Source organism: Rousettus aegyptiacus, unplaced genomic scaffold (assembly GCF_014176215.1).
Source record: "Rousettus aegyptiacus isolate mRouAeg1 unplaced genomic scaffold, mRouAeg1.p scaffold_m13_p_8, whole genome shotgun sequence".
Taxonomy (NCBI): Eukaryota; Metazoa; Chordata; class Mammalia; order Chiroptera; family Pteropodidae; genus Rousettus; species Rousettus aegyptiacus.
The window spans coordinates 81,765,635-81,778,933 of record NW_023416311.1 but is presented as its reverse complement, the minus strand read 5'-3'; the positions used below and the strand labels follow the sequence as shown (position 1 = coordinate 81,778,933).

Below are 13,299 nucleotides of genomic sequence, written 5' to 3'. Positions count from 1 at the left end.
TTTACCTAATGATTAATGATATTGAACATCTTCTTATGTGCCGATAGGCCATTTGTATATCTTCTTTGGAGAAATGTGTATTCAAATCCATTGACAATTTTTAAGTTGTTTCATCTTTTGATTATTGAGTGTTAAGAGTTCTTTATATATTCTGGGTACAAGTTCCTTATCAAATATATGATTTACAAATATTTTCACCTTTTCTGTGGGTTGTCTATTTAATTCTTGATGGTGTCCTTTGAAAAAGAAAAATATTTAATTTTGGTGAAGCCCAATTTATCTGTTCTTTCTTTTATTGATTTTGCTTTGTGTCAGAGCTAAAAAAAAAAATGATCTAGCCTGAGGTCACACAGATTTACTGCTATATTTTCTTCTAAGAGCTTTATAGTTTTGGCTCTTATATTTATCCTTTGATCTTTTTTGAATTAATTGTTGTATATGGTATGAAGCAGGAGTCAAACTTCAATGTTTTTCAAGGGAATATCCAGTTGTCCCAGTACCATTTGTTGAAAAGATAATTCTTTTCCCAATTGAATTGCCCTGGAATTCTTGTCAAAATGAATTCATCATAAATATAAGATTTTTCTCCCCTTGGCTCTCAGTTCTATTCCATTGATATATATTTCTCTCTTTATGCCAGGATACAGGATTACTGTAGCTTTACAATAAGTTTCAAAATTGGGTAAATGGGTCCTCTAGTTTTGTTCTCTTTTGAGATTGTTTTGGCTATTGGGTGCCTTGCTTTTCCATGCAAATTTTATGATCAACTTGTCAGTTGCTGCAAAGAAGCCTGGTGGAATTTTGATAGGGATATTGCTATCAATAAAATCTTCCAATCCACAAACATAGGATGTCTCTTCACTTATTCAGGTCTTTTAAAATTTCTTTCAATAGTGTTTTATGGTTTTCAGGGTATGAACCTTGCACTTCTTTGGTTAAATTTATTCTTAAGTGTTTTATTATTTTTGATGTTACTGTAAATGGAAATGCTTTCTTAATTTCATTTTCAGATTGTTCATTGTTAGAATGTACAAATACAATTGATTGTTTGTGTATTGATCTTGGAACTTGAAACCTTGTTGAATTTGTATTTTGGGGTCTAATTTTTTTGTGTGACTAATTTAGGAATTTTATATCCAAGGTTATGTCATCCGAAAATACAGTTTTACTTCTTCCTTTCCAACCTGGGCACCTTTTATTTATCTTTCTTGCCTGGTTGCCCTATTTAGAACTGCCAATATAATGTTAAATAGAAGTGGGGAGAGCAGACATCCTTTTCTTATTCCTGATCTTAGAGGGAAAGCATTTAATCTTTCACTATTGAGTATAATGTTAGGTGTGGAATTTTGTAGATGACCTTATAAGGTTGAGGAAATTCTCTTCTAATCATAGTTTATTGAATGTTTTTATTATGACTAGATGTTGGTTTTTGTCAAATACCTATTCTGTATATATTGAGATAACCATGTAGTTTTGTCCTTTATTCTATTAAAATGGTGTATTACATTAATTGACTTTCATGGGTTAAACAAATCTTTTATTCTTGGAACAAATCTTACCTGGTTGTGGTGTATAATCCTTTTTATATGTTGACAAATTTAGATTGCTAGGGGTTTTTTGAGGCCTTTTGCTTTTTATATTCATAAGGGATATTAGTTTATCATTTGTGTTTTTTTTTTGTAATATCTTTATCTGGTTTTGATATCAGGGTACTACTATTAGCTTTGTAGAATGAGTTGGAAAGTGTTTCTTGGTCTTTTGCTTTTTAGAATAATTTCCGAAGGATTAGTGATATTTCTTCTTTAAACCTTTGGTAGACTTTTCTCAGTGTAGATATCTAGGCTTGAAACTTTTTTGTGAAATGTTTGACTTAGGTTTCTTAAAATTCTTTTTTTAGAATTTCCTTTGGAAGGCTTACCTCACACTGTAAACTGGTGTTACCTCATGACGATGGACCTGGAAGGGACAAGATGATTTACTATTTCTTTATATACCTTTATTATCTTTCCTCCCTTAAAATGAACATGTATACTTTAGCAATTAAAGTATTAAAAATAAAACCAGTCACAAGATAAAAAGTAAAAAGAAAAATCCCCCAATTTCCTATCCCTCTTTCAACTAGATGTAATAGATATATAAATATTCTATAATTGCCACTTAGAGTGAGGAGAAATTTTGATCTAAATTAGTAAGACACGGATTTATACAATTAATCTCTGAAGAAATTTTGTTTTATCGTCTACTTCTAGGGTGTAGTAAAGTGTTACTAAATACTAAGATCTATTCAAAAAAGAAATTAAGAAAACAATCCCATTTATAATCCCACCAAAAAGAATAAAATACTTAGTAAATTTAAACAAAGAGGTGAAAGATCTGTACACTGAAAACTGTAAAACATTGATAAAAGAAATTGAAGACATAGATAAATAAAAATATATCCTTGGTTCATCATCAGAAGAGTTAATACTGTTAAAAGAACCATGCCATGCAGTGCAATCTGTAGATTAAATGCAATCCTTATCAAAATGCCAATGATATTTTCCACAGAAATTAAAAAAAAAAATCCAAAATTTATATGGAACCACAGAAGACCACAAATAGCTAAAGCAATTTTGAATAAGAATAACAAATCTGGAGGCACTACACTACTTGACTTCAAAATATACTATAAAGTTATAGTAATCAAAACAGTATCATATTGTCATAAAACCAGGCACATAGACAAATGGAACAGAACAGTGAAGCCAGAAATAAACTCATGCTGGTCATGTAGTCTCTCTCTCTTTTTTTTTTTTTACCACCATTCTGCTCCATCTGAACCAATCAGTAAAAGACAGATTTGTAGAAAATTCATAGGAATGTATCCTTTCCTCATTGGACATTTCACTTTGAGGGGTGGGGTGATGGTGGTGGCAGCATTTCTTTGCACAGCCTTCCTAATGCATTCGCACACGTCAGATGACAAAATATGCACTATCAGTTCTTTTCTAGGCTCTTTTTTTTTTTTTCCCAATTTTGGCTGGATGTTATTAGCACTTTCTGATATTTTTGCAAATATGAGGACTGTATGATTTTTATTTTCAGTAAAAATCGAACCACCTAACATTTGGAGTGTGGAACCAGTTTTGGGCATCAAAAGAATGATTCAAATAAAATGGAAAAGGCCTGTGTTGGCACCTGTTTCATCCATTTTAAAATACATACTTCGATTCAGAACAGTAAATAGCACCGACTGGGTAAGTTGGACCATTCCAATATTTCTATTAGAGGGCCCAAAGAAGAGAATTACAACTTTATTGATCTGGAATCATTTTTTCTTTTCTACATTGAAAATAGAAGTTAAAGAATAGTGAGCACTTTTCTTCCCAGTTTCTCATTTGAGCCTTTTAGATTGGAAAAGAGTTTTACTATAGTCATCTTGCATTTTGAGCATATGGACATGTTAAAGAGTGAGAAATGTACTTTTGCATTCCACCCTGGTTTGTGTTTAGCTATGTTGGCTGCTAGAGAGTCTATGGCTTGACCATTGCCTTTTTCAATTTTCCAACCTTTTATGAAATTGTGATGTAACACACTTTTAGAAAAATGAACAAAAAACATAAATATTACATTGAACAAGTTATTAAGTCAGCACTCATGTAAAAACAACCAGGTCAAAAAGAGCATACCAGAGCTCCCTGTCTACCCTGATGACAGTCTCTTCTCCTTGGAGCTAAATGTTATCTTGATTTTCTTGGTAATTACTGCTTTGCTTTTTATTATGACTTTAACATTTAAGCCTGCATCTTGATCAACATAGTTTGAGACATTATATAAATGGAATCTGTACATTTTTTTTGTTTGGCTCTTTCAATATTGTCCTTTTAAGATTCATTCACGTTATATAATACTGGAATTTATACTTTTCATTTTTTTTTCTATACATCTGATTTTTTAATTGACTTGTAGGAGGGTTCCTTATATATTTTACTTATAAATCTTTTATTTGTTATGTATGTTGTAAACATCTCTCACTTGGCCTGACTTTTCACCCTCTATCATTACTTTGGATGAACATAACTTTTTAGTTTTAATACTGTCAAATTTTATCAGTCTTTTCCTTTATACTTAATGCCTTTTATATCTTAAGAAATCTTTTCTTACCTCAAAATTCGGATGATATTCTTGTATTTCTATCAGTGCAGCCTGAAATTGTACCAACTGTTTTTTGTAACCACCTTACTTTATAGACTCTTAGCTCTTAGCCACTTGAATCAATTAAATTTTTAAAACTTTTTTCCCGCATAAGATTTACTAGTAAAACCTATCTTCATTATCTTATAGCTTGTTGGCTTTTAACCTAAGTGCAGGTGTTTTATTTACTCCTATTGAATTTCTTCATGTTGGTCTTATCATTTCAGCCTATTTAGAATCTTTATTCTAACACTCAAAACTTATAGTTAATTTTCTACTTTCTAACTTTCAGTATCTTCAGATTTGATAACACTTACTTTTAAAACTTTATTTAATCACTAATAAAAATAGTGACTACATTGGAGCCATGCAGTAAACCAGAGACATTGACCTCCCCTCCCTTGAGTATGGCCTTTTATGCAGATTTCTTTAATTAGTACTACAATTAACCTACTTTTTTCATGAGGCTGTCACTAAAACCCATAGATACTATGCTAAAACCCATAGATACTATGTGTACTGTATCCTCTCCTAGTCTAGAACTCTTTCAGAAAATTGCTTAACTTTCTCTTGTGTTCAAGACAAGAGAAATAATGACCGTCTACTTCTCCCATTAGCTTCCTTTCTATGCCAGCTCTGGAACCATTCTCCTAAAACCTGACTACATGTAATAAGACTCACTGATTAGTAGTTTCTGGAAACCAGAAGGGAACTCCTGAGCAGAGGCATCTTCCTTCATACCACATGTCATAGTCTCAGTGAAGCTAAGGAACTTCTGACTAGAGACCCTTGATTTCTTCTGTTTGTCTGGACTCAGAGCCTTGTGGCTGCTGGGATAGGATTCAAAAAGAAAAGTAAACCAAGACCTATGTCCCTTTAGAAAATTGCTAAACCATGTACAACACTAAGTGAGGGCAGCAAGTGTAAACTACCCTAACTTCCAGCGTCCTTTACCTCCCCTCTGACAAACTCACCTGTATCCATCCTCATCTTTGCCTCCTTCCTTCCAGCTTCCAGTTCCTGGGAGGAAATGGGAAGGAAAGTGGAAGGTGCAATCAGTATCTCTCTCCTTTCAGCTTTCACACACAAGTCTACACAGTTCTAAACCCAGCTAAACCAACCCAGCTTTCTATGGATGGTTCTCATTATCTACGGATAAAGAGCCAGTTCCTTAAACCTCTAAGACCTGACCCTGGTTGATTACTCCAACCTCATCTTTCATCTTGCCTTGGCTTCTCTATTAATTCTGAATTTCTAGTTTTCCTTGTATAATATCACTTCACTATTCTATGCCTCTGCCTAGAATACCATCTGCTTTTGTTTTCCACTCCCGGTCATACCTTGCTAAACCTATTCATCTCTCAGACCTTGGGTCTAACATATTTCCTCCTGAGAGCCTGAGCTAGGTACTCCTCCTCTGTCATTGCATTTAACACTCAGCGCAGTCTATAGATTAGGCTATAGATTCCTCAGACACAGAAACCTTGGTTTTCATATTTATTTGCCCATTGCGTGGCACATATGCTCAATAAATATTTGTTTAACTAAAAGTAAACCATATAAAAACTAATTCTAAAATCCCAATATGTCCATATTCCAAGATGCTATGTCTATAATGCTATAAGGGTTACAGAATACTTTCTTATACTCCAAACTGTTTAATCCTTGTAAATATCCTATGAGCAAGGAACCACTTTAAAAGAATTTTTTTTTATAGATTAGGAAATTGCAACGTAGAGAGAGAGCTTACATCACTTCTCCAAGATCGTGGGTTTTGTAAGTTGCAGACCTGATCCCAGGTTTTCTGATTTCAAGTTTAGTCATTCATTTGACCATACTTTGGCAATCTCCATACCATATTCCTGCGGCCTTAGTCTAAATGGATTCCAGCTTTATAAAATGGGACCATATGAACACTCTACAAAAGGATCTCAAGACTGTCTTAAGAGTTTGATGTAGGCATGGCACCAAAACTTCTGACTCATCTCTTAAAACATAAACACTTCGGATGAGCCAGGATTTGGCATAAAGTATAGATTGTTAAAAACGAACCTGATGAAATTAATTAATGTTTTGGTTGGCGTCCATTGCCTGTGTTGAGTTGGGTAAGTTTTAGATTTAAGCCTGTATATGGAAGATCAGTTGATCCTGGACTCTGTGTGAGGGCCAAAGGCACCTAGCTGGTACAAAAAGCCAAAGTAAAAGAAGCCTTAGAGGCACACTGTGTTAAAGACTAAACAGCTTTTGTTTCCTTCGAGGCTAGGGCTGAGAAGAACAGGCTTGCACTGCTGCATTAGGCAGAGCTTTCCGAGTGTGAACACGAGGAGAGCCAGCGAGCAGGCCAAGATTCTGCTCAGTGTACTAGCAAAGCAGGAGGAAAAATTAAAAAGATTTTTAAAAAAGAATATTATATATTTTAAAAAGCACAAAAAGTAAAATAGAACTTTATTAAACTTCCTTGCATGTATTTTATGGGTTAATATTATTTTAATTTTGATTTACATGTGGTTGGCCTTCTCTTAAAGGTCTTAATCTGGTTCAAACTGGGCCTCATAATAAAAGTAATTTGGGGATGCTACTTCCCAAAATGATGGATTGTCCCAAGTTATGTTCCCAACAGCTCTATTCTGCCATTGCAACATCTCCAGGGGCTGTAGGTGGAAAGCACTCAGGGAACCTGGGATACAGCAGCGCAACTGCCCTCAGTTTTGGATCCTACTTTCTTGCTCCAATGCCATCTCACTAGGCTGGGAGTTTAGAAGTATCCATCTGGGACTGGGGTGCTCAGCTCATTGCAACCTGTACATGTTCTCATTTTGCCCTATTATAGGCCCAGGACCTATAGTTACATACACACAGGAAATATCAGGGCTTCCTTCTCTTGCCGGGTTTTATGAGACTAGTGTGCATGCTCGCAAAATGGGCATGCCTATTAGTGCAGTTTATTTTTATTAATCAATTCAGTATAAATTCATATAAACTAACAGCTAAAAGTTCATACTGCAGGAACAATGACCATACTCAGAAAGAGTTTTCAAGTTTGTCTTGGAGGATTGGGTCCAGAGGAACTTCGGAGATTATTTAAAGCAGCACGTTCATTTTACTAATGAGGAAACTGAGGTCTAGAAAAAATAAGTGCTTTATTTACCTCTCCCTCCCTACCCCAAGAGGGTGTCAAAATGAATTTATGCATCCAGGCTGCCAACATCTTTAGCAGCTTGACTGGTCACCCAAAGACCAATAATTTGAAATGGAAGATTTGGGTAAGGGAAAGAGCCTAGGAGAGGGGAAATCTGTGTTCTGATTCTAGTTCTGCTGATAACAAATGCTGAGGTCATTCATGGCACCTTAAGTTTTCTAGGTCTTGTTAATGACATAAGGTTGACCTTAATGCCACTAAGGTCTCAGTTACTTACTGTTTCATGAGGCCTTATTTCTAGGTGTTATAGTCACCACCGAAGTTTAACTGAAGCCCAGGTCGCCCTGAGTCCTAGGACCCTGCATCTTCCAGAAAAACAAGACTCAGCTCACTCACATCCAGCCCAGGGGCAGGAATCTCTGCTTCACCAGCTTAGGGGCAGGAAATAGGGAGGGTGGTGATTTATGCGGTAACGCCCATCAATTTAGGTACAGATAGTCCCCGGGCATGCATGGAGTTTTATTTATGAAAAATATATATTTTTTAAATTTGAGATATAATGCTACTAGTTCTGAAAAGGTAAGAGAAGGTTAGAGAAGAAAATTGGAAAGATAACATGTGATCTCCTATCCAGCTAAAAGTTATCTCTGTCTTCTAGATGGAAGTCAACTTCACCAAAGATATCAACAGAGATGAAACATACAACCTCACTGGGCTTCAGGCTTTTACAGAGTATGTCGTAGTTCTGCAATGTGCAGCTGAGGACTCAAGGTTCTGGAGTGGCTGGAGCCAAGAAAAAATGGGAACAACTGAGGAAGAAGGCAAGCTGGTCTCTTGTAATTCCTTTTTTTGCCTGCTCTGGTTTAGGGCGGCCTGGCGTAGCTTTTATGGTTTTTTTCAGTTGCAGTAACTGGGAATCATGGAATCTGACAATCCCAGAGCCTGGAGTGTGTCTGTACATTTCCTCACTGCAGAGCACTCACCTTAGCCCACAGGATAAGCTGGCCCTCCTCTGATCCTGTTAATTAAAGTAGCAGCTTTTTGCCCTCAAGGCAAAAGATCACATGTTTAATATTCATAAACCTCTTATGCTATATATGTGAAGTGGTATAATATTTAAAGATATCCTATGATAAAGATATATATAGTAAACTCTGGAGCTACCAATAAAAAAATAAAGACGTAACTGATGAGAAACAAAAAGATCTCACGATTAATAATAGCAAAGGAAGGAAAGAGAAAGAGACCACACATTGATAGACGTACGGTAATTAGAAACAGTTTGAGGTGTGGTATGGTACTTAAGAACAGTACTTTGAATCTGTGGGCTTGGCTTAAATCCCAGTCTGGCTCTGGAGTGACTTTAGAAAAGATGTCTAATCTTTAAGCCTCAGTTTTCTCACTACGTATTTCCCTTTCTCATAATAGAATATAACTTGTAGAATTGAGTGAATAGTATTTTTTAGTGTTAATTTAAAGATTATGAAAGAATATGTTTAACCCATAGTAAACATTTAATAAATAATAGATTTCCTATTATTTTAAATCCTCCTAACAGCCCTATTAAATATGTAGAATCATCCCCATTTGGAAATGAGGGAGCTGAGTTTTAGAGATGATAATAAATTGCACAGGGTCACTCCGCATGTGTTGTCATTCTCTGTAAATCAAGAGCCTTGCCCAGTGCCTGACCCCCTGTAGCTGGCCAATACATGTTGTATGAATGTATGAGTTTTCTATAGCTGCTGTTACAAATTACCACGAATTTAGTGGCTATACAGCAACACAAATATTTTCTCTTATACTTCTGGAAATCAGAAGTCCAAAACGAGTTTTGCTGGGCTAAAGTCAGGTGTCAGCAGAGTTGTTTCCTTTTGGAGATCTTGAGCGGAAAATGTATTTTTTCTTGCCTTTTCCAGATTCTAGTGGCTGCTTATATTTCTTGGTTTGTGATATCTTTCTGCATCTACAAAACATATCAGTCTAATTTTTGCTTTTATCATCATATTACCTTTTCTGTCAAATCTTTCTGCCTCCCTAGTGTAAAGACTTTTGTCATTTAGGGTCCATTTAGGGGCCATCTGGATAATCCAAAATAATCTCCCCATTTCAAGATTCTGATTTAATCAAACCTGCACAGTCCCTTTGGCCATATGAGGGAATATTCACAGGTTCCAGGGATTAGGACTTAGATCCTTGAAGTCCATTTTTCTGCCTAACACATTGAATGATAGATGAACGAATGACTTAATTAGATGAATACTTGGTGATATATACACATTTTCTTTTTAGACATGGAAAAGAAATGCAAAAATGCTGACCCTTTTAACTTTCTCAGGTTTTAACCTTATTTGTGTATAAGACACGTGGTTTTTAGACCATAAATTTCCCCAGACCCCATCCCTGGCTGCGATTTCAGGCCCATATTATTCAGTCTTATAGCCAAGTCTCACACTGGTTTCCGATAACATCTGGGGGTCAATTTCTGTGCTCCCTGGTCCATATGACAACAATCTATTCTTCTAGATCCTGGTAGAGTTCCCCACAAATCCAAGATGGCATTAGTAGATATTCGACCCATTTGCCCAAATGGCCAGATGTCTAGAAACAATCTGATACCTTCTGAATTTTGTATCTTCCACTGGAGATGTTCATGCTTAGTCTGCACTACCCTTTGGTGACGTGGCTACACTACAAGGATTCATGTGGCACATGGGGACTCGTGCTAGATGGCTTCTGAAGACCCTTCTCACCCTAAAATTCTGTTCTTCTATGCCAATCAGGCATCCAGTCTTCTGTGGCAGGCCGTAGCAGTACAGGAAAGCCATAAATTTCCAAGTCATTTCTTGTTTAACTGCTTATAACAGTACAGGAAAGCCATGTGTGGTTGAAACAAAGCTAGTTAAGCTGTGAATCTAATGTAAATTTTTGATTAAAATTACATATGATATTTGGGAACACATTGACATTCTACAGACATCATCTCAAAGTGTTCAATGAATACAAATGTAATAGTTTACAAATATCAAACAGCACATAAAATTGCACGGGAGAAAAATGGTCCAATGGTTATAAATTATCGGAGTAGTTAATTATTGTTGCCTATCTCTTAGCTGAGCCCTCCCTTTTAAAATATTAGAATGAAACACATATAGTATCATTGAGCAAATTGTCCTCCCCCTTTGCTGTACCTTTTAGCAGGCAATCTGGGAGAGTAAGCTCTGTCTCGAGAGTGATCTCGTTTAGCACAGCTCCTCTCCCTGTGGCTGTCACTCTTCTCCCCAGTGACCTACTGATGCCGTTATGGCTCAGCGTCTTCAGTTAGCTCAAAACTGTCCAGCCACTCTCTAATGTCGGTTTCATCCTCTTGCTTTGGTGCCAGAAACAAGACTTATTATTTCAGCCGGTTCGTTGTTTTAGCCAGCTTGGCTAAGATTAATTAGCAAAACACTAGATGCTGGTGTTCTCCGTGCCCTTTGCTAATTAAATAAAATCAATGCTCATTTGTCAAAGTCACCCCTGGAGAACTTTTGCTTTTGTTTTTCTTCATTTTTTCAGGATCCCAGAGGAAATTAATGAGCATGTAGTCCTCCACCTCCAAGAATTCCTAACTTCCCCTTTTGTATTACACAAGTTATTAGTTTCCCTATTTCACAATGAAATTCCAGTTGTTTAATACATACCACCTCAAACTTTTTTAATTGTTTAAAAATTTCTATTCTAACTTGGACATGGAGCACTATTTTCTTTTGGATTTCAACATATTAATTGTTAGGTTTATTTACTCACATTTAAGCATATAATATACTTATAGGCAAATCTTGACTTTATTTCTTAAAAGCTTATGATATTGGACTGTTGCTTCACTTCTCTACTTCAGAAATGGAGATAATACTAATGGTGTTCTTAATTATAGGGCTGTGGAGATTAAATGAGATAATTCAGGTAAAATAATTAGTACAGTGACACTTGCTAAAAGCTAGCTATTATTGGTCTTCAACAAGGGCACTAATGTGTCTAAGATGTCTAATTGGTGGCTGTCGTGGACATTCCCAGGTTGTAATTGAAACAACATAGCATCATATTGTTACTGTATTGATCGAAATAATTGATATCTTTGAATACATAGGTTTTTTTTTTTTTTTTTTTTTGGCAGATTTGAAACAATTTAATTTGGGTTTTTTTTTTTTCACAAATACAGAATTATTACTTTTCCCCCTTTGATTAAACTTCAAATCCATTATTAACTCATGGTTAATGAAAAATTGGCTGTAATAATTATAGAGGATTCACATGCTAGTTAAGCAGTGGTTTTACTAAAAGCTGCATCTGTGGGATGTCTATATTGGGAAAACTATTTCCCTTTGAACCACATCTGTATGAAATAGTGGCCTCAGTGAAAAAAGACAATACCTGATTAAATTCATTCATCATCACTACTAAAGCTAAATAGCTACCAGTAGGATAAATCTAAGGAGAATTTCCTTCATATTTCTAATCAAGTGACTGGAATGATTGATTATTTAATAATCAGTTTATATTTGTCCCTGTATATCCTTCAAATGAATATTTGGGACTTGATTGTAATGAACACGTTGCCTTTAGATTTTTTTCTTACTCTCGGTGTTACTATTCCTGAGTCTCACTTCAATATAGCTGGAACAGAGACTCCGCAAGTAAGAAACAGAGTCAGAGTTCTTCCAGTTTTGTGAGTCAGTTTTGAGGGTTTCATGACTTTGTAGCTTCGTGCTAAGTTCTTCTGGGAGGAACTCTGCCTCTGCTTATATCCCACTGGCTTGTAGACAGGCTGAAACCAGCCTGTTACTCCCTGTCTCCCTGTTGAGTACAGACTGTCCTTTCTTCTGATTAAATAAAGACCTTCAAGAAAGCAGAAAACTCCAGGCAGAGCTCATAAGACAACATCTCAATGGAATGCAGATGAAGTCAGATATAAAGTTTAAACAATTCCCATTTACTTACATGCAATTACAATAGATCTTATTGGGAGACTCAGAGCCTAACAGTTAGACTGTGTTACTCACACTTTGTTTTCTGCAAGAGTAGCTGTAGAAATGGGACTTTCCACTGATGACAAGACAGGTTATTATTGACTTAATTGGCACATTTTTTACATTAGGAAGTCATCTTTAGTTGGAGTTCAGTAATTTCAATTTAAGACATTCTATCACCATAAGTTAAAAAAATCCCTGAACACAATCTCTCAGTACTAAAATAGTTTAAATCCTGGCCCGAGTGCAGAGCCTATTCTTTGCAGACCTAATTACATTTTCATCAGCCATGTGATTTTGTCAAGAAAAGATCAGAGTGAATCAACTGCAGCTTCAGTTAGAGACATTTCTTTACTTCTTCAAATTATAGGCCAACAGACTTCTGGACAGTTTTTTAGAACTCTCTGCTTTCTTCTCATGGCCAAAGTGTGTGAACCATTTTTTAATGAAAAGGTCAGCATTTTGAAGTTTTCGAAGCATGTCTGAACACTCAACTATACATTGCCAGTAAACTGCTCCTTGCCAAACTAGCTTGAGACGAGATAAAAGTCCAGAGATCAAGCGAAATATAAATTCCTCTTATTTTTGTAAGTTTTATTCCTGTACGGTTAGATCATCAGAAACTAACACACTTGAACTACGTTGTCTTAGATTAGGTTGTTCAATAGAGAAATGCATCAATCAGGTTTAACATTATCCCTTTGCATTTTAAATGTCCACATGCTGTATTTCTGTACTTTCGCTCAACTGTGATTCCACATAATAAATTCCATTTATGAATTCAGTGCCCATAGCCACAAAATACTTACCTTCACATAAATTTCTGTGTTTTGTTTTTATCAGGCCATGAGAAATATGCAACTCAGTATGATTCTTTTTCACTTTTCCTACCAGGGAGATCAGTATTAAGTTTAGAGCCCAGAATATGCCATACTAAAAATTATTTCTCTGCTCCTTTCTTCTTTAATTTATTTCTAT

At 35.7% G+C, this 13,299-nt stretch overlaps 1 protein-coding gene across 10 annotated transcripts in view; it reads left to right on the top strand.

The window, feature by feature from the left end:
* The window catches only part of IL31RA (interleukin 31 receptor A), a 60,298-nt gene that overhangs the window by 23,987 nt on the left and 23,012 nt on the right, over positions 1–13,299 (top strand). For all 10 annotated transcript variants that reach the window (XM_016142320.2, XM_016142321.2, XM_016142318.2 and 7 more), the window contains 2 exons: positions 3,085–3,236; positions 7,971–8,133. In XM_016142320.2, the coding sequence (XP_015997806.2) occupies positions 3,085–3,236; positions 7,971–8,133 (315 nt within the window). The remainder of the gene's footprint in view (positions 1–3,084; positions 3,237–7,970; positions 8,134–13,299) is intronic.